The 26,522-nt window shown below is 36.7% G+C and overlaps 2 protein-coding genes across 2 annotated transcripts in view; one reads left to right on the plus strand and one right to left on the minus strand.

Annotated features, from left to right (window-relative positions):
• Positions 1–9,096: 9,096 nt before the first annotated feature.
• On the plus strand, positions 9,097–13,841 carry LOC138326990 (ankyrin repeat domain-containing protein 29-like). The gene is made up of 2 exons (XM_069272948.1): positions 9,097–9,340; positions 10,198–13,841. The coding sequence occupies exons 1-2, from the start codon at positions 9,188–9,190 to the stop codon at positions 10,414–10,416; spliced, it is 372 nt and encodes a 123-aa protein (XP_069129049.1). The 5' UTR covers positions 9,097–9,187; the 3' UTR covers positions 10,417–13,841.
• Positions 13,842–15,850: 2,009 nt separating this feature from the next.
• Positions 15,851–26,522, minus strand: part of LOC138326786 (alpha-1,3-mannosyl-glycoprotein 4-beta-N-acetylglucosaminyltransferase B-like) — a 51,147-nt gene continuing 40,475 nt past the window's right edge. Inside the window, 1 exon segment of the mRNA XM_069272790.1 lies at positions 15,851–19,468. Coding sequence (XP_069128891.1) covers positions 19,436–19,468 — 33 coding nt within the window. The 3' untranslated portion in view covers positions 15,851–19,435.

Genomic DNA, 26,522 nt, shown 5'->3' on the forward strand with positions numbered 1-26,522 from the left:
CTTCATTAGTACATGTGACAAAGGGATGATTGATGGGTTCTAGGTCCTTCATTAGTACATGTGACAAAGGGATGATCACTGATGGGTTCTAGGTCCTTCATTAGTACATGTGACAAAGGGATGATCACTGATGGGTTCTAGGTCCTTCATTAGTACATGTGACAAAGGGATGATCACTGATGGGTTCTAGGTCCTTCATTAGTACATGTGACAAAGGGATGATCACTGATGGGTTCTAGGTCCTTCATTAGTACATGTGACAAAGGGATGATGGGGTTCTGGGTTCTAGGTCCTTCATTAGTACATGTGACAAAGGGATGATCACTGATGGGTTCTAGGTCCTTCATTAGTACATGTGACAAAGGGATGATCACTGATGGGTTCTAGGTCCTTCATTAGTACATGTGACAAAGGGATGATCACTGATGGGTTCTAGGTCCTTCATTAGTACATGTGACAAAGGGATGATCACTGATGGGTTCTAGGTCCTTCATTAGTACATGTGACAAAGGGATGATCACTGATGGGTTCTAGGTCCTTCATTAGTACATGTGACAAAGGGATGATCACTGATGGGTTCTAGGTCCTTCATTAGTACATGTGACAAAGGGATGATCACTGATGGGTTCTAGGTCCTTCATTAGTACATGTGACAAAGGGATGATCACTGATGGGTTCTAGGTCCTTCATTAGTACATGTGACAAAGGGATGATCACTGATGGGTTCTAGGTCCTTCATTAGTACATGTGACAAAGGGATGATCACTGATGGGTTCTAGGTCCTTCATTAGTACATGTGACAAAGGGATGATCACTGATGGGTTCTAGGTCCTTCATTAGTACATGTGACAAAGGGATGATCACTGATGGGTTCTAGGTCCTTCATTAGTACATGTGACAAAGGGATGATCACTGATGGGTTCTAGGTCCTTCATTAGTACATGTGACAAAGGGATGATCACTGATGGGTTCTAGGTCCTTCATTAGTACATGTGACAAAGGGATGATCACTGATGGGTTCTAGGTCCTTCATTAGTACATGTGACAAAGGGATGATCACTGATGGGTTCTAGGTCCTTCATTAGTACATGTGACAAAGGGATGATCACTGATGGGTTCTAGGTCCTTCATTAGTACATGTGACAAAGGGATGATCACTGATGGGTTCTAGGTCCTTCATTAGTACATGTGACAAAGGGATGATCACTGATGGGTTCTAGGTCCTTCATTAGTACATGTGACAAAGGGATGATCACTGATGGGTTCTAGGTCCTTCATTAGTACATGTGACAAAGGGATGATCACTGATGGGTTCTAGGTCCTTCATTAGTACATGTGACAAAGGGATGATCACTGATGGGTTCTAGGTCCTTCATTAGTACATGTGACAAAGGGATGATCACTGATGGGTTCTAGGTCCTTCATTAGTACATGTGACAAAGGGATGATCACTGATGGGTTCTAGGTCCTTCATTAGTACATGTGACAAAGGGATGATCACTGATGGGTTCTAGGTCCTTCATTAGTACATGTGACAAAGGGATGATCACTGATGGGTTCTAGGTCCTTCATTAGTACATGTGACAAAGGGATGATCACTGATGGGTTCTAGGTCCTTCATTAGTACATGTGACAAAGGGATGATCACTGATGGGTTCTAGGTCCTTCATTAGTACATGTGACAAAGGGATGATCACTGATGGGTTCTAGGTCCTTCATTAGTACATGTGACAAAGGGATGATCACTGATGGGTTCTAGGTCCTTCATTAGTACATGTGACAAAGGGATGATCACTGATGGGTTCTAGGTCCTTCATTAGTACATGTGACAAAGGGATGATCACTGATGGGTTCTAGGTCCTTCATTAGTACATGTGACAAAGGGATGATCACTGATGGGTTCTAGGTCCTTCATTAGTACATGTGACAAAGGGATGATCACTGATGGGTTCTAGGTCCTTCATTAGTACATGTGACAAAGGGATGATCACTGATGGGTTCTAGGTCCTTCATTAGTACATGTGACAAAGGGATGATCACTGATGGGTTCTAGGTCCTTCATTAGTACATGTGACAAAGGGATGATCACTGATGGGTTCTAGGTCCTTCATTAGTACATGTGACAAAGGGATGATCACTGATGGGTTCTAGGTCCTTCATTAGTACATGTGACAAAGGGATGATCACTGATGGGTTCTAGGTCCTTCATTAGTACATGTGACAAAGGGATGATTACTGATGGGTCCTAGGTCCTTCATTAGTACATGTGACAAAGGGATGATCACTGATGGGTTCTAGGTCCTTCATTAGTACATGTGACAAAGGGATGATCACTGATGGGTTCTAGGTCCTTCATTAGTACATGTGACAAAGGGATGATCACTGATGGGTTCTAGGTCCTTCATTAGTACATGTGACAAAGGGATGATCACTGATGGGTTCTAGGTCCTTCATTAGTACATGTGACAAAGGGATGATCACTGATGGGTTCTAGGTCCTTCATTAGTACATGTGACAAAGGGATGATCACTGATGGGTTCTAGGTCCTTCATTAGTACATGTGACAAAGGGATGATCACTGATGGGTTCTAGGTCCTTCATTAGTACATGTGACAAAGGGATGATCACTGATGGGTTCTAGGTCCTTCATTAGTACATGTGACAAAGGGATGATCACTGATGGGTTCTAGGTCCTTCATTAGTACATGTGACAAAGGGATGATCACTGATGGGTTCTAGGTCCTTCATTAGTACATGTGACAAAGGGATGATCACTGATGGGTTCTAGGTCCTTCATTAGTACATGTGACAAAGGGATGATCACTGATGGGTCTAGGTCCTTCATTAGTACATGTGACAAAGGGATGATCACTGATGGGTTCTAGGTCCTTCATTAGTACATGTGACAAAGGGATGATCACTGATGGGTTCTAGGTCCTTCATTAGTACATGTGACAAAGGGATGATCACTGATGGGTTCTAGGTCCTTCATTAGTACTTGTGACAAAGGGATGATCACTGATGGGTTCTAATGGTCCTTCATTAGTACATGTGACAAAAGGGATATGATTCACTGATGGGTTCTAGGTCCTTCACTGATAGTACATGTGCCCCACAAAGGGTCAATGATCACTGATGGGGTTCTGGGGTCTCTTCATTAGTACATGGATATTTGATTTAGTACCATGCAATGCCAAAGGGATGCTCACTGTGTCAAAGTGTTTGTGTGCCTCATTCATTAGTGGTACAAATGTTTCGATGATTAGTAATGTGTTCTGGGTTTGTACAGGTAAGTACATCCATCGATGGGATCTTCTGACAATGGCATTGTGCCCCAGTTTATGGTTACAATGTTTCCATGCTTTTAATTCTGTTTGATTTGTCCAGGTAAGGCCTCCATCGATGCTCACCCTGACAATGCCATTGTGCCCCAGTTTATGGTTACAATGTTTCCATGCTTTTAATTCTGTTTGATTTGTCCAGGTAAGGCCTCCATCGATGCTCGCTCTGACAATGAGGGTGTGCCCAGTTTATGGTTACAATGTTTCCATGCTTTTAATTCTGTTTGATTTGTCCAGGTAAGGCCTCCATCGATGCTCGCTCTGACAATGAGGGTGTGCCCCAGTTTATGGTTACAATGTTTCCATGCTTTTAATTCTGTTTGATTTGTCCAGGTAAGGCCTCCATCGATGCTCACCCTGACAATGACGGTGTGCCCCAGTTTATGGTTACAATGTTTCCATGCTTTTAATTCTGTTTGATTTGTCCAGGTAAGGCCTCCATCGATGCTCACCCTGACAATGCCATTGTGCCCCAGTTTATGGTTACAATGTTTTCATACTTTAAATTCTGTTTGATTTGTCCAGGTAAGGCCTCCATCGATGCTCACCCTGACAATGGCATTGTGCCCCAGTTTATGGTTACAATGTTTCCATACTTTTAATTCTGTTTGATTTGTCCAGGTAAGGCCTCCATCGATGCTCGCTCGACAATGACGGTGTGCCCCAGTTTATGTTACAATGTTTCCATACTTTTAATTCTGTTTGATTTCTCCAGGTAAGGCCTCCATCGATGCTCACCCTGACAATGGCATGTGTGCCCCAGTTTATGGTTACAATGTTTCCATACTTTTAATTCTGTTTGATTTGTCCAGGTAAGGCCTCCATCGATGCTCGCTCTGACAATGCAGGTGTGCCCCAGTTTATGGTTACAATGTTTCCATACTTTTAATTCTGTTTGATTTGTCCAGGTAAGGCCTCCATCGATGCTACCCTGACAATGGCATTGTGCCCCAGTTTATGTTACAATGTTTCCATGCTTTTAATTCTGTTTGATTTGTCCAGGTAAGGCCTCCATCGATGCTCACCCTGACAATGAGTGTGCCCCAGTTTATGGTTACAATGTTTCCATGCTTTTAATTCTGTTTGATTTGTCCAGGTAAGGCCTCCATCGATGCTCGCTCTGACAATGCCATGTGTGCCCCAGTTTATGGTTACAATGTTTCCATGCTTTTAATTCTGTTTGATTTGTCCAGGTAAGGCCTCCATCGATGCTCTGACAATGACGGTGTGCCCCAGTTTATGGTTACAATGTTTCCATGCTTTTAATTCTGTTTGATTTGTCCAGGTAAGGCCTCCATCGATGCTCACCTGACAATGACATTGTGCCCCAGTTTATGTTACAATGTTTCCATACTTTAATTCTGTTTGATTTGTCCAGGTAAGGCCTCCATCGATGCTCGTCCTGACAATGCGGTGTGCCCCAGTTTATGGTTACAATGTTTCCATACTTTTAATTCTGTTTGATTTGTCCAGGTAAGGCCTCCATCGATGCTCGCCTGACAATGGCATTGTGCCCCAGTTTATGGTTACAATGTTTCCATACTTTTAATTCTGTTTGATTTGTCCAGGTAAGGCCTCCATCGATGCTCGCTCTGACAATGAGGTGCCCCAGTTTATGTTACAATGTTTTCATACCATTCTGTTTGATTTGTCCAGGTAAGGCCTCCAATGTGCCTGACAATGGCATTGTGCCCCAGTTTATGTTACAATGTTTCCATACTTTTAATTCTGTTTGATTTGTCCAGGTAAGGCCTCCATCGATGCTCGCTCTGACAATGACGGTGTGCCCCAGTTTATGGTTACAATGTTTTCCATACTTTTAATTCTGTTTGATTTGTCCAGGTAAGGCCTCCATCGATGCTCGCTCTGACAATGGCATTGTGCCCCAGTTTATGGTTACAATGTTTTCATACTTTAAATTCTGTTTGATTTGTCCAGGTAAGGCCTCCATCGATGCTCGCTCTGACAATGACGGTGTGCCCCAGTTTATGGTTACAATGTTTCCATACTTTTAATTCTGTTTGATTTGTCCAGGTAAGGCCTCCATCGATGCTCGCTCTGACAATGACGGTGTGCCCCAGTTTATGGTTACAATGTTTCCATACTTTTAATTCTGTTTGATTTGTCCAGGTAAGGCCTCCATCGATGCTCACCCTGACAATGGCATTGTGCCCCAGTTTATGGTTACAATGTTTCCATACTTTTAATTCTGTTTGATTTGTCCAGGTAAGGCCTCCATCGATGCTCACCCTGACAATGGCATTGTGCCCCAGTTTATGGTTACAATGTTTCCATACTTTTAATTCTGTTTGATTTGTCCAGGTAAGGCCTCCATCGATGCTCACCCTGACAATGCCATTGTGCCCCAGTTTATGGTTACAATGTTTCCATGCTTTTAATTCTGTTTGATTTCTCCAGGTAAGGCCTCCATCGATGCTCACCCTGACAATGACGGTGTGCCCCAGTTTATGGTTACAATGTTTCCATACTTTTAATTCTGTTTGATTTGTCCAGGTAAGGCCTCCATCGATGCTCGCTCTGACAATGACATTGTGCCCCAGTTTATGGTTACAATGTTTCCATACTTTTAATTCTGTTTGATTTGTCCAGGTAAGGCCTCCATCGATGCTCGCTCTGACAATGACGGTGTGTGCCCCAGTTTATGGTTACAATGTTTCCATACTTTTAATTCTGTTTGATTTGTCCAGGTAAGGCCTCCATCGATGCTCACCCTGACAATGCCATTGTGCCCCAGTTTATGGTTACAATGTTTCCATGCTTTTAAATCTGTTTGATTTCTCCAGGTAAGGCCTCCATCGATGCTCACCCTGACAATGACGGTGTGCCCCAGTTTATGGTTACAATGTTTCCATACTTTTAATTCTGTTTGATTTGTCCAGGTAAGGCCTCCATCGATGCTCGCTCTGACAATGACGGCATTGTGCCCCAGTTTATGGTTACAATGTTTCCATACTTTTAATTCTGTTTGATTTGTCCAGGTAAGGCCTCCATCGATGCTCACTCTGACAATGGCATTGTGCCCCAGTTTATGGTTACAATGTTTCCATACTTTAAATTCTGTTTGATTTGTCCAGGTAAGGCCTCCATCGATGCTCGCTCTGACAATGACGGTGTGCCCCAGTTTATGGTTACAATGTTTCCATACTTTTAATTCTGTTTGATTTGTCCAGGTAAGGCCTCCATCGATGCTCGCTCTGACAATGATGGTGTGCCCCAGTTTATGGTTACAATGTTTCCATACTTTTAATTCTGTTTGATTTGTCCAGGTAAGGCCTCCATCGATGCTCACCCTGACAATGGCATTGTGCCCCAGTTTATGGTTACAATGTTTCCATACTTTTAATTCTGTTTGATTTGTCCAGGTAAGGCCTCCATCGATGCTCGCTCTGACAATGACGGTGTGCCCCAGTTTATGGTTACAATGTTTCCATACTTTTAATTCTGTTTGATTTGTCCAGGTAAGGCCTCCATCGATGCTCACCCTGACAATGACGGTGTGCCCCAGTTTATGGTTACAATGTTTCCATACTTTTAATTCTGTTTGATTTGTCCAGGTAAGGCCTCCATCGATGCTCGCTCTGACAATGACGGTGTGCCCCAGTTTATGGTTACAATGTTTCCATACTTTTAATTCTGTTTGATTTGTCCAGGTAAGGCCTCCATCGATGCTCGCTCTGACAATGACGGTGTGCCCCAGTTTATGGTTACAATGTTTCATCTTTAATTGTTTGATTGTCCAGGTAAGGCCTCATCGATGTTTCCATCTTTTAATTCTGTTTGTTTGTCCAGGTAAGGCCTCCATCGATGCTCGCTCTGACAATGACGGTGTGCCCCAGTTTATGGTTACAATGTTTCATACTTTTAATTCTGTTTGATTTGTCCAGGTAAGGCCTCCATCGATGCTCGCTCTGACAATGACGGTGTGCCCCAGTTTATGGTTACAATGTTTCCATGCTTTTAATTCTGTTTGATTTGTCCAGGTAAGGCCTCCATCGATGCTCGCTCTGACAATGACGGTGTGCCCCAGTTTATGGTTACAATGTTTCCATACTTTTAATTCTGTTTGATTTGTCCAGGTAAGGCCTCCATCGATGCTCGCTCTGACAATGACGGTGTGCCCCAGTTTATGGTTACAATGTTTCCATACTTTTAATTCTGTTTGATTTGTCCAGGTAAGGCCTCCATCGATGCTCGCTCTGACAATGACGGTGTGCCCCAGTTTATGGTTACAATGTTTCCATACTTTTAATTCTGTTTGATTTGTCCAGGTAAGGCCTCCATCGATGCTCACCCTGACAATGACATTGTGCCCCAGTTTATGGTTACAATGTTTCCATACTTTTAATTCTGTTTGATTTGTCCAGGTAAGGCCTCCATCGATGCTCGCTCTGACAATGACGTGTGTGCCCCAGTTTATGGTTACAATGTTTCCATACTTTTAATTCTGTTTGATTTGTCCAGGTAAGGCCTCCATCGATGCTCACCCTGACAATGGCATTGTGCCCCAGTTTATGGTTACAATGTTTCCATGCTTTTAATTCTGTTTGATTTGTCCAGGTAAGGCCTCCATCGATGCTCGCTCTGACAATGACGGTGTGCCCCAGTTTATGGTTACAATGTTTCCATACTTTTAATTCTGTTTGATTTGTCCAGGTAAGGCCTCCATCGATGCTCGCTCTGACAATGACGGTGTGCCCCAGTTTATGTTACAATTTTTCCATACTTTTAATTCTGTTTGATTTGTCCAGGTAAGGCCTCCATCGATGCTCGCTCTGACAATGACATTGTGCCCCAGTTTATGGTTACAATGTTTTCCATACTTTTAATTCTGTTTGATTTGTCCAGGTAAGGCCTCCATCGATGCTCACCCTGACAATGGCATTGTGCCCCAGTTTATGGTTACAATGTTTCCACATCGATGCTCACCCTGACAATGACGGTGTGCCCCAGTTTATGGTTACAATGTTTCCATACTTTTAATTCTGTTTGATTTGTCCAGGTAAGGCCTCCATCGATGCTCTGACAATGGCATTGTGCCCCAGTTTATGGTTACAATGTTTCCATACTTTTAATTCTGTTTGATTTGTCCAGGTAAGGCCTCCATCGATGCTCACCCTGACAATGGCATTGTGCCCCAGTTTATGGTTACAATGTTTCCATACTTTTAATTCTGTTTGATTTGTCCAGGTAAGGCCTCCATCGATGCTCGCTCTGACAATGGCATTGTGCCCCAGTTTATGGTTACAATGTTTCCATGCTTTTAATTCTGTTTGATTTGTCCAGGTAAGGCCTCCATCGATGCTCACCCTGACAATGCCATTGTGCCCCAGTTTATGGTTACAATGTTTCCATGCTTTTAATTCTGTTTGATTTGTCCAGGTAAGGCCTCCATCGATGCTCGCCCTGACAATGGCATTGTGCCCCAGTTTATGGTTACAATGTTTCCATACTTTTAATTCTGTTTGATTTGTCCAGGTAAGGCCTCTGTCGATGCTCCTGACATGCTGTGGCCTAACAATGACATTACCAGGTTACAATTTTAATTCTGTTTGATTTGTCCAGGTAAGGCCTCTTTTATTCGTTGATTTGTCCAGGTAAGGCCTCGCTCTGACAATGGCAGCGTGCCCCATTTTATGGTACCAATGTTTCCATACTTTTAATTCTGTTTGATTTGTCCAGGTAAGGCCTCTGTCGATGCTCGCCCTGACAATGACATTGTGCCCCAGTATATGGTTGCAATGTTTCTGTACTTTTAATTCTGTTTGATTTGTCCAGGTAAGGCCTCCGTCGATACTCGCTCTGACAATGGCAGCGTGCCCCTGTTTATGGCTGCAAGGGAAGGTCATGCCCGTCTAGCTCAGACCCTACTGGAGGCTGGGGCAGACTGTAATATCGTATGTAAAGAGTTCGGTCTACAGACACCGCTGATTGTGTCTGCTTCACACGACCACACAGACGTGATCCGAATATTACTAAAGGTAAGTTACTTACACTTGTCAAATTTTTAATAAATAACATATTACATTACACTGGAATACCTTTTAATTGATGCCAAATAATATTCTCAACTAACTCATAAGATTACCGCTTCCATGACCAATCTACCACCTACCACTTTAATACCAAAAAATCCAGCTTTCTACCATATTTTCTATTTCATTGATCCATTTTGGCAAAAGCGTTAAATTTTTCATAAAATCTTGTTTCGTAAAACACATTTTTGGGAGAAAATGGACAGCAACCCTTGATTGGCAAGTCTCCTTATCACACAATTCTCTAAAGAAGCAGTTCGGAGTCAAACTTATTACCTTTAATGAGTATACAAAGTACACAATAGGATTTAATTTAACTTTTTATTGGTTGTTGTATGCATTAATGATAGAAATTTGACTTTGAAACATCATAAGTAACTAAATGTTCATGCTAATGCTACAGCATTTGGGGTAGATCAATCTACCTATCTGTCATGGTCAATCCAGAGGTTTTTAGATCCCAAACCGACGTGAGTCAAGTACAATTTATTGTCCATTAGTCCCATTATCATATGATTATGATGTCATCATTTGACATGATTTTTATGACACTATCACAGGAAAGTGGGACTATTATTGATGGTTATCTTACTTTACCCATGATGTTTTGGGATCTGAAAACCCCTGTGTTATAATATCCATGAACCAGAAACTTTAGCTCAAAATTGAAATTGATTAAATGGTGAATGTAATTGTCTAATTGGATCAGTGTTGGGAATGCTTGTGAAGGAATCATTTACATGTTAGGTATGAAAGTTTAATATGTACAACACATGTAAGAAGTTATTTTTGTTGTTTTGTAGTTTCAGTGTGATGTAAACGCCCAGGATAGTGATGGTTGGACGGCCCTTTGGCACGCCTACAGTAACAGCAGTACTGACATCATGAGGCTGCTTCTCAAATCAGGGGCAGATAAAAACATCACAAATGTAGAGGGACACACAATTTTACAGGAAGCCAAATTATCTGAGGATGAAGATATGGTGGAAATCTTACAGAAATTTGGACAATCTTGGACCTGAAATGGCCAAATCTTACGAAAATTTGGACAATTTTGGATCTGAAATGGTCAAATCTTACAGAAATTTGGACAATCTTGGATCTGACATGGTCAAATTATACATTTTAATTATAATTTGTCAATTGATGCAAGGACAAAATTTGTCATTGGTCATTTGGTCAGCTTGGACCAATTGAAATGGCCCTATCTTTCACACCTTCAATCAAATCTGGCATGTGAATAGCCAAAATTTGTGTGGGGTGTGTAAATCGACTTACTGCCTGGGTAGAAAGCTCAATTTGTTGGTTATGTTAATTTTGTTACTTTGGCTTTGTACAATATGGCAATTACAGAGAAAATGTGTTCTGTGTATTTTCTTTTTATTTAACTTTATTTGAGCTCTTGTTTTCAATTTATAAAAGTAAATCTACATAGGATATTGGTGCCATATAAACATATTACACATTCCAATTACAGCATTATATGTTCTACTGTCTGATTACAGCATTTCATGTTCTACTGTCAGATTACAGCATTTCATGTTCTACTGTCAGATAACAGCATTTCATGTTCTACTGTCTAATTACATCATTTCATGTTCTACTGTCAGATTACAGTATTTCATGTTCTACTGTCAGATTACAGTATTTCATGTTCTACTGTCAGATTACAGCATTTCATGTTCTACTGTCTAAATACATCATTTCATGTTCTACTGTCAGATTACAGTATTTCATGTTCTACTGTCAGATTACAGCATTTCATGTTCTACTGTCAGATTACATCATTTCATGTTCTACTGTCAAATTACATCATTTCATGTTCTACTGTCAGATCACAGTATTTCATGTTCTACTGTCAGATTACAGCATTTCGTATTCTACTGTCAGATTACAGCATTTCATGTTCTAATGTCAGATTACAGCATTTCATGTTCTAATGTCAGATTACAGCATTTCGTATTCTACTGTCCCAGTGTACTGCCAGATAATCAGAATCTCGTATCACTAGCTATATGGGTTGTGGTAATGTTAGTATAATGTCAAAACATTATTGTGTTAAATCTGTGATGTTAGAATTCACTCACCACTAAATTTTATATTTAACTAAGAGTTCAAATTTGTCTGTTAGAGTGAATAAGTTAATGTTGTGACTAAGTTATTATGAATATTACCATGATAGTTGAGTTTGTCAGCAATGAAAAGATAAAATAAAGGTATAAATGAAAACTAGAGCATTGAATTTTCCTTTTACACTTTATTTTCATTCTGAGAAATGTGAACAATCATCATGAACTCCAGTTAAATTGTTTAATTATGACCAAGGACAAGATACAAATTGTCCTTCTCTAATGGCTATTAAAGACATGAATATTCATTATCACTGTGCAACATGACTTAAAGACATTCATAATGAACACTGTATGAATATTCAAGATCTACATGAATATTCATTACTGGCAGTACAATTCTAATTTAATACCAATGTAAACATCTTGATTACAAATAATATGATTCTAAATTCATTGCACTTTCATTATTAGGTAAATATAATGATTCACATAATTAAAACATCTATGATTCAATACCGGTAGTAAAAAGTGGAAAATATACAAATAAATCATTACTAAAATAATAATAAAGCATTCAAAAAAATTCTGAACTAAAAACAAAGATGTAAATCCCCAGTGTTGTGTTTCCCTGCAGAGATATAAATTTTATTATATTTTACTTGTTACCAAACCACTGGCTAGAATGTTTTTCTGAAAAAAATACCTGAGTAAGCACAGGAGTTTTCATGAACATAAACTGTTCAAAGGACAGGGAAAATATGACAGGATCTGTTCAAGTATCCTAATTTGTTAATTTTTCATTTCAAAATGTTTCAAGTTAATAAGGAGAGAAGTTAATTAACCAATTTATGATGTATCCTAATAAGGAGAGAAGTTAATTAACCAATTTATGATGTTTCCTAATGAGGAGAAAAGTAAATTAACCAATTTATGATGTATCCTCATAAGGAGAAAAGTAAATTAACCAATTTATGATGTATCCTCATAAGGAGCAAAGTAAATTAATCAATTTATGATGTTTCCTTATAAGGAGAAAAGTAAATTAACCAATTTATGATGTATCCTAATAAGGAGAAAAGTAAATTAACCAATTTATGATGTATCCTTATAAGGAGAAAAGTAAATTAACCAATTTATGATGTGTCTTAATAAGGAGAAAAGTAAATTAACCAATTTATGATGTATCCTTATAAGGAGAAAAGTAAATTTATGATGTATCCTAATAAGGAGAAAAGTAAATTAACCAATTTATGATGTATCCTAATAAGGAGAAAAGTAAATTAACCAATTTATGATGTATCCTTATAAGGAGAAAAGTAAATTAACCAATTTATGATGTGTCTTAATAAGGAGAAAAGTAAATTAACCAATTTATGATGTATCCTTATAAGGAGAAAAGTAAATTAACCAATTTATGATGTATCTTAATAAGGAGAAAAGTAAATTAACCAATTTATGATGTATCCTAATAAGGAGAAAAGTAAATTAATCAATTTATGATGTATCCTAATAAGGAGAAAACTAAATTAACCAATTTATGATGTATCGTAATAAGGAGATGAGCAGATATGTGAATGATTTCTCACAACACTGGGGATGTACAGTCAGTAGCAGCTCCACAGGGACTTGTAAACATTGCTAACCAACTCATATCATAACTAGATCTGTAGGTTGGAAATATTTGCCAAGTCCCTGTGATAATTAACAGCAGTAATGGCACTGAGGATTAACACAAAGGACAATAACAATTAAACAAAACAATGACTATAATCCGACAATGTAATTTCTGGTGGGAGAGAACACATTATATCACTGTGCATGTAAAGTTCAGCATCTAGGGCTGGATCACATCAGTTAGTTAAAGTTCAGCATCTAGGGCTGGATCACATCAGTTAGTTAAAGGAATAGCCATGTATAGCTCTAGTTTTCTCTGATCTAAGCACCAAAATCATTAAAACATTGTTACAGGCCTGGATCAGTCCCCATTTTCCTCTGTCCTTATCACCACAATTAGACATTGTTACATGTAGGTATTTGGTGCATCCCAAATTTCCTCTGCCCTACCCACCACACTTAGACATTGGAAAAGATCTGGTGAAGTCTGTGTTTCCTCTGAACCTGTTACCAGATTTTGACATTCTGGCAATTAAGTTCCTGCATTTAAAGAAATTTGAGCAACAGGCAATACCACCAAACTCATACAAATATAATTCTATCAGACAAATGCACAATACCTGAATGGAATAAGGAAGTGTGTCTTTACTGTACAGAGGGAGTTTACTAACTGATGTGATACAAGCAAGCAAAGCTTCACCGCTGCTGTTTACATCTAAAATGTTAAAATACTCTGTTAAATAAAGTTTGTTAATCAGTCATGCTCCTCGTTATATGTTTGTATAATCTAGTGTAGTATCCAGTGGCATCTTAGTGATTTAATTTTAACCCTATGAACAAAATATAAATATACCAATAAATGTGTGTATATACACATTCTACACATACATCACCACTCAGCAGATATAATTATACCCTTTGGTATCAATTGTGTAAATAATATACTTAATGTAAATATGTGTCAATAATACAAAAAAAAACTTCATAAAATTTCATCACAGGAACAAGGCAAAATTCAGCACCTGAAACTGTGCATTTTATAGGTACATAATGCATGTATGTACTTATAAATTGTTTTGTCATGTTCCTGTGACTGTATGAAATTAAAGCATTTTTGGAATCCTTGTAAACAAAATACTGTACAAGTTTACCTCTGTCTTCTCTCAATATTCTATACATATCTTCTTTAATCATCGTTAATTACTAAAACTACATCTTGATCAGACTACCGGGTTTTATCTTTAAAACTTTTAAATTCAACAAAATCAAATAAATAATACAATTTATATATCTCTTTAATTCTTATAACTTATGTTTTAACTTTATTGCATTTTTATTTTTGAATTCTACACTACATATATTATCAGTGAATGTGTATCTTTTATTTTGAATTATCATACCCCTCGATATTATTCATAAACGTTATACATCAACCATTCATCAAACAATGAACAATGCTATACAACAATGAAAATGATGTAAAACATAAAATTCTGTGATACAACTCTTAAAAGATTTTAACACACTAAACTAAACCAAAAGATAAAAAAAAAAAAAGTTAAAAACATACTTCCAAAACCGGAACATGAGGAACATGACAATGTTCTGTAATAATAATAGTACCGTATTCGACCCAATAAGCGCCCATGTCCCTACAAGCGCACCTCCCCCTTTTTGAGTCCTCAATTTCCATTGCCCAGGCATAAATATGTACCAAAACTACATAAAACAGTGTAGATTTGACTTATTAACACCTTTTCATTTTTATCAATTTTTTAAGCGCCCTGGGCGCTTATTGAGTCCAATACGGTTGTTTTAGAGATAGGATACAAGTGTGCTCTAGATCTCTCTGTCTAACACAATATTGTTCCAGATTTCAATCTTAATGTTAAAGTATCATGTAAGAATAGCATTGAAAAATACAATATAACTGATTCCCTAATCAAATACTAAACAAACATTTTTCACATAAATAAAGAATTGAAAGGGAGAGAAATCATAGAATTTTTCTTCACCAGTTCGGATAAGGTTATTACATACACTGTAATCTATCACTAATTTTGGCATTACTCTGTAAATACCTACCACTGGTGTACAGACTAAAGGTCACAGTATTTATCATAAAGTGATAGATGGTCATCATTGTGGGGATGTAGAAAAGGACAAAGTTCAATGACATGAATGTAAAAAAGGAGAAATAAAAAAATATATATATATATATAATTATATAACCGCTAGTAAAATCCTGTCAACTGTCAAACATCACTATGTAAGTAGCTAGATAATGAAACTGTTGGTGGATTGGGTCATCTTGTAACTTATTTTATTGATTAAAAGATTAAAAGGTTGAACTTTAAGAATTAAAAACAATAAGATATTGAATACGTTTGTAAATTAAGAAGTTCAATATTAAAAATTACAAATGATCCGCTGTGAATGGTACGGCAGCATTATAAACCACACTAATCCTATACTTCTGTCAGTACACTATAATGATTGTCAATAAAGCTTTATCATGGGGTGATGCTGAGATATCATACACATACACAACTCTAATCACCAAACATTCAAACTGACACTTGACCAATCATCATAGCAACAACAGATTTTATCATCCAAATACAAAACTTCATTCAGGCCAGGAGATGATATATGATATTGTTAACAGTTCTTCCATCCAGATACAAATCTCTCAGTATCAAACATTACAAGTCTCCCCAATATGAACCAGATACCAATTTGGTCTATCTAATTAGAGACATACACCAGATACCAATTTGGTCTATCTAATTAGAGACATACACCGATTTGGTCTATCTAATTAGAGACAAACAATCTATCATTCTGACACAAAGGTACCAAGCATTACAATATAAATAGCAACAATCTTCATAGCAGCAAAGGTTAAATCCTCAATATACAAAATCTATACACCAAACAAACACAGATCAGACATCTATAGTGTAAATCATCAATATACAAAATCTATACACCAAACAAACACAGATCAGACATCTATAGTGTAACAGCAATTCACTCACAGAACTCTATGTATCCTTCTCAGATATCCAAACATTACAATGCTTCCTACCAAGATATGCAAACATTAAAATGCTTCCTACCCAAATATCCAAATATTACAATGTTTCCTACCCAAATATCCAAATATTACAATGCTTCCTACCCAAATATCCAAATATTACAATGTTTCCTACCCAAATATCCAAACATTAAAATGCTTCCTACCCAGATATCCAAACATTAAAATGCTTCCTACCCAGATATCCAAACATTACAATGCTTCCTACCCAAATATCCAAACATTACAATGCTTCCTACCCAAATATCCAAACGTTACAATGCTTCCTACCCAGATATCCAAATATTACAATGCTTCCAACCCAAATATCCAAATGTTACAACGCTTCCTACCAAGATATCCAAACATTCTAATGCTTCCTACCCAGATATCCAAACATTACAATGCATCCTACCCAGATATCCAAACATTAAAATGCTTCCTACCCAGATATCCAAACATTACAATGCTTCCTACCCAGATATCCAAACATTACAATGCTTCCTACCCAGATATCCAAACATTAAAATGCTTCCTACCCAGATATCCAAACATTACAATGCATCCTACCCAGATATCCAAACATTAAAATGCTTCCTACCCAGATATCCAAACATTAAAATGCTTCCTTCTCAGATATCCAAATATTACAAAGCTTCCTACCCAGATATCCAAATATTACAATGCTTCCTACCCAGATATCCAAACATTAAAATGCTTCCTACCCAGATATCCAAACATTAAAATGCTTCCTACCCAGATATCCAAACGTTACAATGCTTCCTACCCAGATATCCAAACGTTACAATGCTTCCTACCCAGATATCCAAACGTTACAATGCTTCCTACCCAGATATCCAAACGTTACAATGCTTCCTACCCAGATATCCAAACGTTACAATGCTTCCTACCCAGATATCCAAATGTTACAATGCTTCCTATCCAAATATCCAAACATTACAATGCTTTCCATGCAGACACCAGCTCTGTCATTCTGGCTCAAATACATTATTATCCTTCACTATATATCATGACACCAAATCTGCCAGGGCAATCTACATCATATATGACAATACAACTTGTCCAAACCAAAAATCATCAGGTCCATGATATTTGGTTGTTATAGATAGAATAAAAAGGTAAAAATATGCCAAAATAGACAGGGATTTGAGTAACACAGTTATGACAGGTTATACAGTATGATGCCTCCCAGTTTGGCCAAAACATACTGTAAAGTGACAAAGGTTCTTACATACAGATGTATAATTCTATGTTTGAAACAATATCCGCCTTCCCAATATAGTAAAACATGTTTATAGCAAGTACACTTTCAAAACATTCATGGTTATAGCGTATTGATGTTCACTTTCTATCACGGTTTCTGTGTTTATAATCAATTTACTGTCTAGGTTTCTTTATAATCTATTTAATTAGCATATTATTGAAGATCTATCTGCTTTTAAGTGTTTTATGGTGTAATAGATTTGTTACCCTAATAAATTCCTCCTCATTATGATGGAGCAGGCAGACATGATTTCTATACATTTAGGTATGTAAAGTATTCTATGGCACTCACCTTATGATTGAAAGAATATGTGATCATTGTCCTGGCTTAATTATATCTTCTACTTCAATATGACCTTCTCACCACTTCAATATGACCTTCACACCACTTGAATATGACCTTCATACCACTTGAATATGCATTCAAGTATGACCGAACACCACTTGAATATGACCTAACACCACTTGAATATGACCTACACACTACCTGAATACGGCCTTTACGCCACTTGAATTGGACCTTCACGCCACTTGAATTGAACCGTCACACCACTTGAATTTGACCTTTACACATACTTTTGTCATACATACATACATACATTACATTCTTTGTACAAATGAACATTGACTAGAACATACACAGTCATACATACATTCTCGATTGTCAGTCACAAGTTACTGGGGTAAATTCACAAAAATCATTTACATAGCTTACATTCGTTGTCTCTTTACAAATCTTATTGACGTTAACACATATTACACTTTGACTTTCAATTATATCTTCTGAAAAATGTTTTGTCTAAAATTGTACAAATATCTTCAGAAAAATGTTTATGTTTAAAATTGATGAAGAATATAAACAAATATTAATTAATAACATGGTTTCATATTTTTCAATATGGGAATATAAAATATCCTCAAACTGACCATCCCCCCTCACCTAGACTATCACTATATACACCTATATGATGAAGATCCTGTCAATATATAGACTTTCTAAGACATATATACCGACAGCAGAAAGTTTGTGGGGCCAGCAGTTACACAGGTTAAGTGTGATACTTTCTGCTGGGGTAGGACCCCATACTTTTATCTCCTTTAATGCTAACATATCTTAACCAGATACAGCACATCTTGTTGGACATAGCAGACACAGTTTAGTACAGTACAGCTTTATTATGGTCACTTAATGTTTAAAAAGTCATGAAAGATTAAAAAGATTATAGTAAATGATAAACCAACATTAATGTATGTTTGGGGAGTCAGTATGTCTGATGAGCTATATCACTGTAAGACTAGGTATAATCTGAACGATGGTGATAAAATATGTGAGATCACCAGCAGTGTGGCTGTATTGTCAAATAAATGTTTGATTAGACATATAACAGTACCTAACTAATATAATGGTGACTAATGTGGTCTACCACTCACTGTGATTAAAAAAGCTAAAAAATATTTGGTCATTGTGAAAAATAACAGAATCCAAAAATGATGATGATGGTGGGCTAAAAAATGCTGACAGTGATACCAGTTCACATGTGAGTTATTTTACCCTGTTCGTTGTAACTTCCTGCTGTAATACTGATATATACATGAACAAAAAATGGTGTTCAATACTAAATGAAGCATTAGATCTTTGGAGAATATAATGCACAGCTAATTTTTTGCTTATTTAAATAAGCATATACAAGATTATCGTTTTCAATGGAAAAAAAAAGTTATCTTCTGATAAATCCAGTAAAATTCAGAATTAAAATGAGTGCTTACAAATGTTAATGCTGATTCATTAACTACTCTGTTTCTGATGTATATTAAAGCTTTGTCTAAATCGTTGTAGTTCCACAGATTTTAGGACTACGGAACTGACGAGGTGAGACTCCCACTCGCTGAGTTCCCTTCCACTTGGGGAGTCCCCTGTTCCTATTGCACTAGCCACAATGATTTACGAGGAGCACTAGTATTACTGTATATGGTCCTATGTTACAAGGACTGTCAGCTACCAGACTCTTTTGTCTTCATGTGAACCTAGAAAAACAAAAATACAAGTAACAATCCTGTTCAACATTCCATAATTAAAGATGCTCCACTGCTGCCAGAGCATAAACAATATTCATTATTTGAACAATAATTGGTGTTTATTCATGTAAATGTATCTCTATTTAACACAAACAATAAAACAAAATTATAATTTATTTTGTTTTTCATACCGTACATGCACAAACAGTACTTCATTTCATATAGTGCATAGTGCCATTGTTGCTTGTTAAACCATATCTATACAAACTTCATTGTCAATACAAACTTGGTGGTCTATACAAACTTGGTGGGCTATACAAACTTGGTGGGCTATACAAACTTGGTGGTCTATACAAACTTGGTGGTCTATACAAACTTGGTGGTCTATACAAACTTGGTGGTCTATACAAACTTGGTGGTCTATACAAACTTGGTGGTCTATACAAACTTGGTGGTCTATACAAACTTGGTGGTCTATACAAACTTGGTTGTCTATATACAAACTTGGTTGTCTATACAATCTTGGTGATCTATACAAACGTGGTGGTCTATACAATCTTGGTGGTCTATACAAACTTGGCGGTCTATACAAACTTGGCGGTCTATACAAACTTGGTGGTCTATACAAACTTGGTGGGCTATACAAACTTGGTTGTCTATACAATCTTGGTAGTCTATACAAACTTGGTGGTCTATACAAACTTGGCAGTCTATACAAACTTCATTGTCAATACAAACTTGGTGGTCTATACAATCTTGGTGGTCTATACAAACTTGGCGGTCTATACAAACTTGGTGCTCTATACAAACTTCATTGTCAATACAAACTTCATTGTCAATACAAACTTGGCAGTCTATACAAACTTGGTGGTCTATACAAACTTGGTGGGCTATACAAACTTGGTTGTCTATACAATCTTGGTGGTCTAAACAAACTTGGTGGTCTATACAAACTTGGTGCTCTATACAATCTTGGTGGTCTATACAAACTTGGCGATCTATACAAACATGGCGGTCTATACAAACTTGGCGGTCTATACAAACTTCATTGTCAATACAAACTTCATTGTCAATACAAACTTGGCAGTCTATACAAACTTGGTGGTCTATACAAACTTGGTGGGCTATACAAACTTGGTTGTCTATACAAACTTGGTGCTCTATACAATCTTGGTGATCTATACAAACTTGGTGGTCTATACAAATCTATAAAAACTTGGTTGTCTATACAAACTTGGTGGTCTATACAATCTTGGTGGTCTATACAAAATTGATAATCTATACAAACTTGGTGGTCTATACAAACTTGGTGGTCTATACAAAATTGATAATCTTTACAAACTTGGTTGTCTCTACAAACTTGGTGGTCTATACAATCTTGGTGGTCTATACAAAATTGATAATCTATACAAACTTGGCAGTCTATACAAACTTGGTGGTCTATACAAATTGATAATCTATACAAACTTGGTGGCTATACAAACTTGGTGGTCTATATGTCTATACAAAACTTGGTGGTCTATACAAACTTGGTGGTCTATACAAACTTGTGATTGTCTATACAAACTTGGTTGGTCTATACAAACTTGGTGGTCTATACAAACTTGGTTGTCTATACAAACTTGGTGGTCTATACAAACTTGGTGGTCTATACAAACTTGGTTGTCTATACAAACTTGGTGGTCTATACAAACTTGGTGGTCTATACAAAATTGATAATCTATACAAACTTGGCGGTCTATACAAACTTGGTGGTCTATACAAAATTGATAATCTATACAAACTTGGTGGTCTATACAAACTTGGTGGTCTATACAAAATTGATAATCTATACAAACTTGGTGGTCTATACAAAATTGATAATCTATACAAACTTGGTGGTCTATACAAACTTGGTGGTCTATACAAAATTGATAATCTATACAAACTTGGTGGTCTATACAAACTTGGTGGTCTATACAAACTTGGTGGTCTATACAAACTTGGTGGTCTATACAACAAAACTTGGTGGTCTATACAAACTTGGTGGTCTATACAAAATTGATAATCTATACAAACTTGGTGGTCTATACAAAATTGAGTAATCTATACAAACTTGGCGGTCTATACAAACTTGGTGGTCTATACAAACTTGGTGGTCTATACAAACTTGGTGGTCTATACAAACTTGGTGGTCTATACAAACTTGGTGGTCTATACAAACTTGATAATCTATACAAACTTGGTGGTCTATACAAACTTGGTGGTCTATACAAACTTGGTGGTCTATACAAACTTGGTGGTCTATACAAACTTGGTGGTCTATACAAACTTGGTGGTCTATACAAACTTGGTGGTCTATACAAACTTGGTGGTCTATACAAACTTGATAATCTATACAAACTTGGCGGTCTATACAAACTTGGTGGTCTATACAAACTTGGTGGTCTATACAAACTTGGTGGTCTATACAAACTTGATAATCTATACAAACTTGGTGGTCTATACAAACTTGGTGGTCTATACAAACTTGGTGGTCTATACAAACTTGGTGGTCTATACAAACTTGGTGGTCTATACAAACTTGGTGGTCTATACAAACTTGATGGTCTATACAAACTTGGTGGTCTATACAAACTTGGTGGTCTATACAAACTTGGTAATCTATACAAACTTGGTGGTCTATACAAACTTGGTGGTCTATACAAACTTGGTGGTCTATACAAACTTGGTGGTCTATACAAACTTGGTTGTCTATACAAACTTGGTGGTCTATACAAACTTGGTGGTCTATACAAACTTGGTGGTCTATACAAACTTGGTGGTCTATACAAACTTGGTGGTCTATACAAACTTGGTGGTCTATACAAACTTGGTGGTCTATACAAAATTGATAATCTATACAAACTTGGTGGTCTATACAAACTTGGTGGTCTATACAAACTTGGTGGTCTATACAAACTTGGTTGTCTATACAAACTTGGTGATCTATACAAACTTGGTGATCTATACAAACTTGGTGGTCTATACAAACTTGGTTGTTCTATACAAACTTGGTGGTCTATACAAACTTGGTTGTCTATACAAACTTGGTGGTCTATACAAACTTGGTGGTCTATACAAACTTGGTGGTCTATACAAACTTGGTGGTCTATACAAACTTGGTTGTCTATACAAACTTGGTGGTCTATACAAACTTGGTGGTCTATACAAACTTGGTGGTCTATACAAAATTGATAATCTATACAAACTTGGTGGTCTATACAAACTTGGTGGTCTATACAAACTTGGTGGTCTATACAAACTTGGTGGTCTATACAAACTTGGTGGTCTATACAAACTTGGTGGTCTATACAATCTTGGTGGTCTATACAAACTTGGTGGTCTATACAAACTTGGTGGTCTATACAAACTTGGTGGTCTATACAAACTTGGTGGTCTATACAAACTTGGTGGTCTATACAAAATTGATAATCTATACAAACTTGGTGGTCTATACAAACTTGGTGGTCTATACAAACTTGGTGGTCTATACAAAATTGATAATCTATACAAACTTGGCGGTCTATACAAACTTGGTGGTCTATACAAACTTGGTGGTCTATACAAAATTGATAATCTATACAAACTTGGTGGTCTATACAAACTTGGTGGTCTATACAAAATTGATAATCTATACAAACTTGGTGGTCTATACAAACTTGGTGGTCTATACAAACTTGGTGGTCTATACAAACTTGGTGGTCTATACAAACTTGGTGGTCTATACAAACTTGGTGGTCTATACAAACTTGGTGGTCTATACAAACTTGGTGGTCTATACAGTCTATACAAACTTGATAATCTATACAAACTTGGTGGTCTATACAAACTTGGTGGTCTATACAAACTTGGTGGTCTATACAAACTTGATAATCTATACAAACTTGGTGGTCTATACAAAACTTGTAATCTATACAAACTTGGTGGTCTATACAAACTTGATAATCTATACAAACTTGGTGGTCTATACAAAACTTGGTGGTCTATACAAACTTGGTGGTCTATACAAACTTGGCAGTCTATACAAAATTGTAATCTTTACAAAATTGGTGGTCTATACAAACTTGGTGGTTATCTATACAAACTTGTGGTCTATACAAACTTGGTGGTCTATACAAAATTGATAATCTATACAAACTTGGTGGTCTATACAAACTTGGTGGTCTATACAAACTTGGTGGTCTATACAAAATTGATAATCTATACAAACTTGGTGGTCTATACAAACTTGGTGGTCTATACAAAATTGGTTGTCTATACAAACTTGGTGGTCTATACAAACTTGGTGGTCTATACAAACTTGGTGGTCTATACAAACTTGGTTGTCTATACAAACTTGGTGATCTATACAAACTTGGTGGTCTATACAAATTTCATTGTCTATACAAACTTTGTTGTTTTTACAAACTTGGTGATCTATACAATCTTGGTGATCTATACAAACTTGGCGGTCTATACAAACTTGGTGGTCTATACAAACTTGGTGGGCTATACAAACTTGGTGTGTCTATACAAACTTGGTTGTCTATACAAACTTGGTGATTGTCTATACAAACTTGGTGGTCTATACAAATTTGGTTGTCTATACAAACTTGGTTGTCTATACAAACTTGGTGGTCTATACAAACTTGGTGATCTATACAAACTTGGTGGTGTCTATACAAACTTGGTGGTCTATACAATCTTGGTGGTCTATACAAAATTGATAATCTATACAAACTTGGCGGTCTATACAAACTTGGTGGTCTATACAAAATTGATAATCTATACAAACTTGGTGGTCTAATCTATACAAAATTGGTGGTCTATACAAACTTGGTTGGTCTATACAAACTTGGTGTCTATACTATACTATACAAACTTGGTGGTCTATACAAACTTGGTGGTCTATACAAAATTGATAATCTATACAAACTTGGTGGTCTATACAAACTTGGTGGTCTATACAAAATTGATAATCTATACAAACTTGGTGGTCTATACAAAATTGATAATCTATACAACAAACTTGGTGGTCTATACAAACTTGGTGGTCTATACAAACTTGGTATGGGTCTATACAAAATTGATAATCTATACAAACTTGGCGTGGTCTATACAAACTTTGGTGGTCTATACAAAATTGATAATCTATACAAACTTGGTGGTCTATACAAAATTGATAATCTATACAAACTTGGTGGTCTATACAAACTTGGTGGTCTATACAAAATTGATAATCTATACAAACTTCGGTCTATACAAACTTGGTGGTCTATACAAACTTGGTGGTCTATACAAAAAATTGGTACAAACTTGGTGGGACTAACAAACTTTTGGTAAACAAAATTGATAATCTATACAAACTTGGTGGTCTATACAAAATTGATAATCTATACAAACTTGGCGGTCTATACAAACTTGGTGGTCTATACAAACTTGGTTGTCTATACAAACTTGGTGGACTATACAAACTTGGTGGTCTCTATACAAACTTGGTGGTCTATACAAAATTGATAATCTTTACAAACTTGGTGGTCTATACAAACTTGGTGGTCTATACAAACTTGGTGGGTCTATATACAAACTTGGTGGTCTATACAAACTTGGTGGTCTATACAAACTTGGCAGTCATATACAAACTTGATAACTTGATACAAACTTGGTGGTCTATACAAACTTGTGATCTATACAAACTTGGTGTCTATACAAACTTGATACTATACAAACTTGGTGGTCTCTACAAACTTGATGGTCTATATTGTTTGTACTATACAAACTGTGTGGTGTTCTATACAAACTTGGTGGTACCTACCTAAGCCCAGATTTATATTGTTTGTACTATATAACTGTACCTACCTAAGCCCAGATTTATATTGTTTGTACTATATAACTGTACCTACCTAAGCCCAGATTTATATTGTTTGTACTATATAACTGTACCTACCTAAGCCCAGATTTATATTGTTTGTACTATATAACTGTACCTACCTAAGCCAGATTTATATTGTTTGTACTATATAACTGTACCTACCTAAGCCCAGATTTATATTGTTTGTACTATATAACTGTACCTACCTAAGCCCAGATTTATATTGTTTGTACTATATAACTGTACCTACCTAAGCCCAGATTTATATTGTTTGTACTATATAACTGTACCTACCTAAGCCCAGATTTATATTGTTTGTACTATATAACTGTACCTACCTAAGCCCAGATTTATATTGTTTGTACTATATAACTGTACCTACCTAAGCCCAGATTTATATTGTTTGTACTATATAAACTGTACCTACCTAAGCCCAGATTTATATTGTTTGTACTATATAACTGTACCTACCTAAGCCCAGATTTATATTGTTTGTACTATATAACTGTACTACCTAAGCTCAGATTTATATTGTTTGTACTATATAACTGTACCTACCTAAGCCCAGATTTATATTGTGTTTGTACTATATAACTGTACCTACCTAAGCTCAGATTTATATTGTTTGTACTATATAACTGTACCTACCTAAGCCCAGATTTATATTGTTTGTACTATATAACTGTACCTACCTAAGCCCAGATTTATATTGTTTGTACTATATAACTGTACCTACCTAAGCTCAGATTTATATTGTTTGTACTATATAACTGTACCTACCTAAGCCCAGATTTATATTGTTTGTACTATATAACTGTACCTACCTAAGCCCAGATTTATATTGTTTGTACTATATAACTGTACCTACCTAAGCCCAGATTTATATTGTTTGTACTATATAACTGTACCTACCTAAGCCCAGATTTATATTGTTTGTACTATATAACTGTACCTACCTAAGCCCAGATTTATATTGTTTGTACTATATAACTGTACCTACCTAAGCCCAGATTTATATTGTTTGTACTATATAACTGTACCTACCTAAGCCCAGATTTATATTGTTTGTACTATATAACTGTACCTACCTAAGCCCAGATTTATATTGTTTGTACTATATAACTGTACCTACCTAAGCCCAGATTTATATTGTTTGTACTATATAACTGTACCTACCTAAGCCCAGATTTA

Source organism: Argopecten irradians, chromosome 7, assembly GCF_041381155.1.
Source record: "Argopecten irradians isolate NY chromosome 7, Ai_NY, whole genome shotgun sequence".
In the NCBI taxonomy this organism is placed as follows: Eukaryota; Metazoa; Mollusca; class Bivalvia; order Pectinida; family Pectinidae; genus Argopecten; species Argopecten irradians.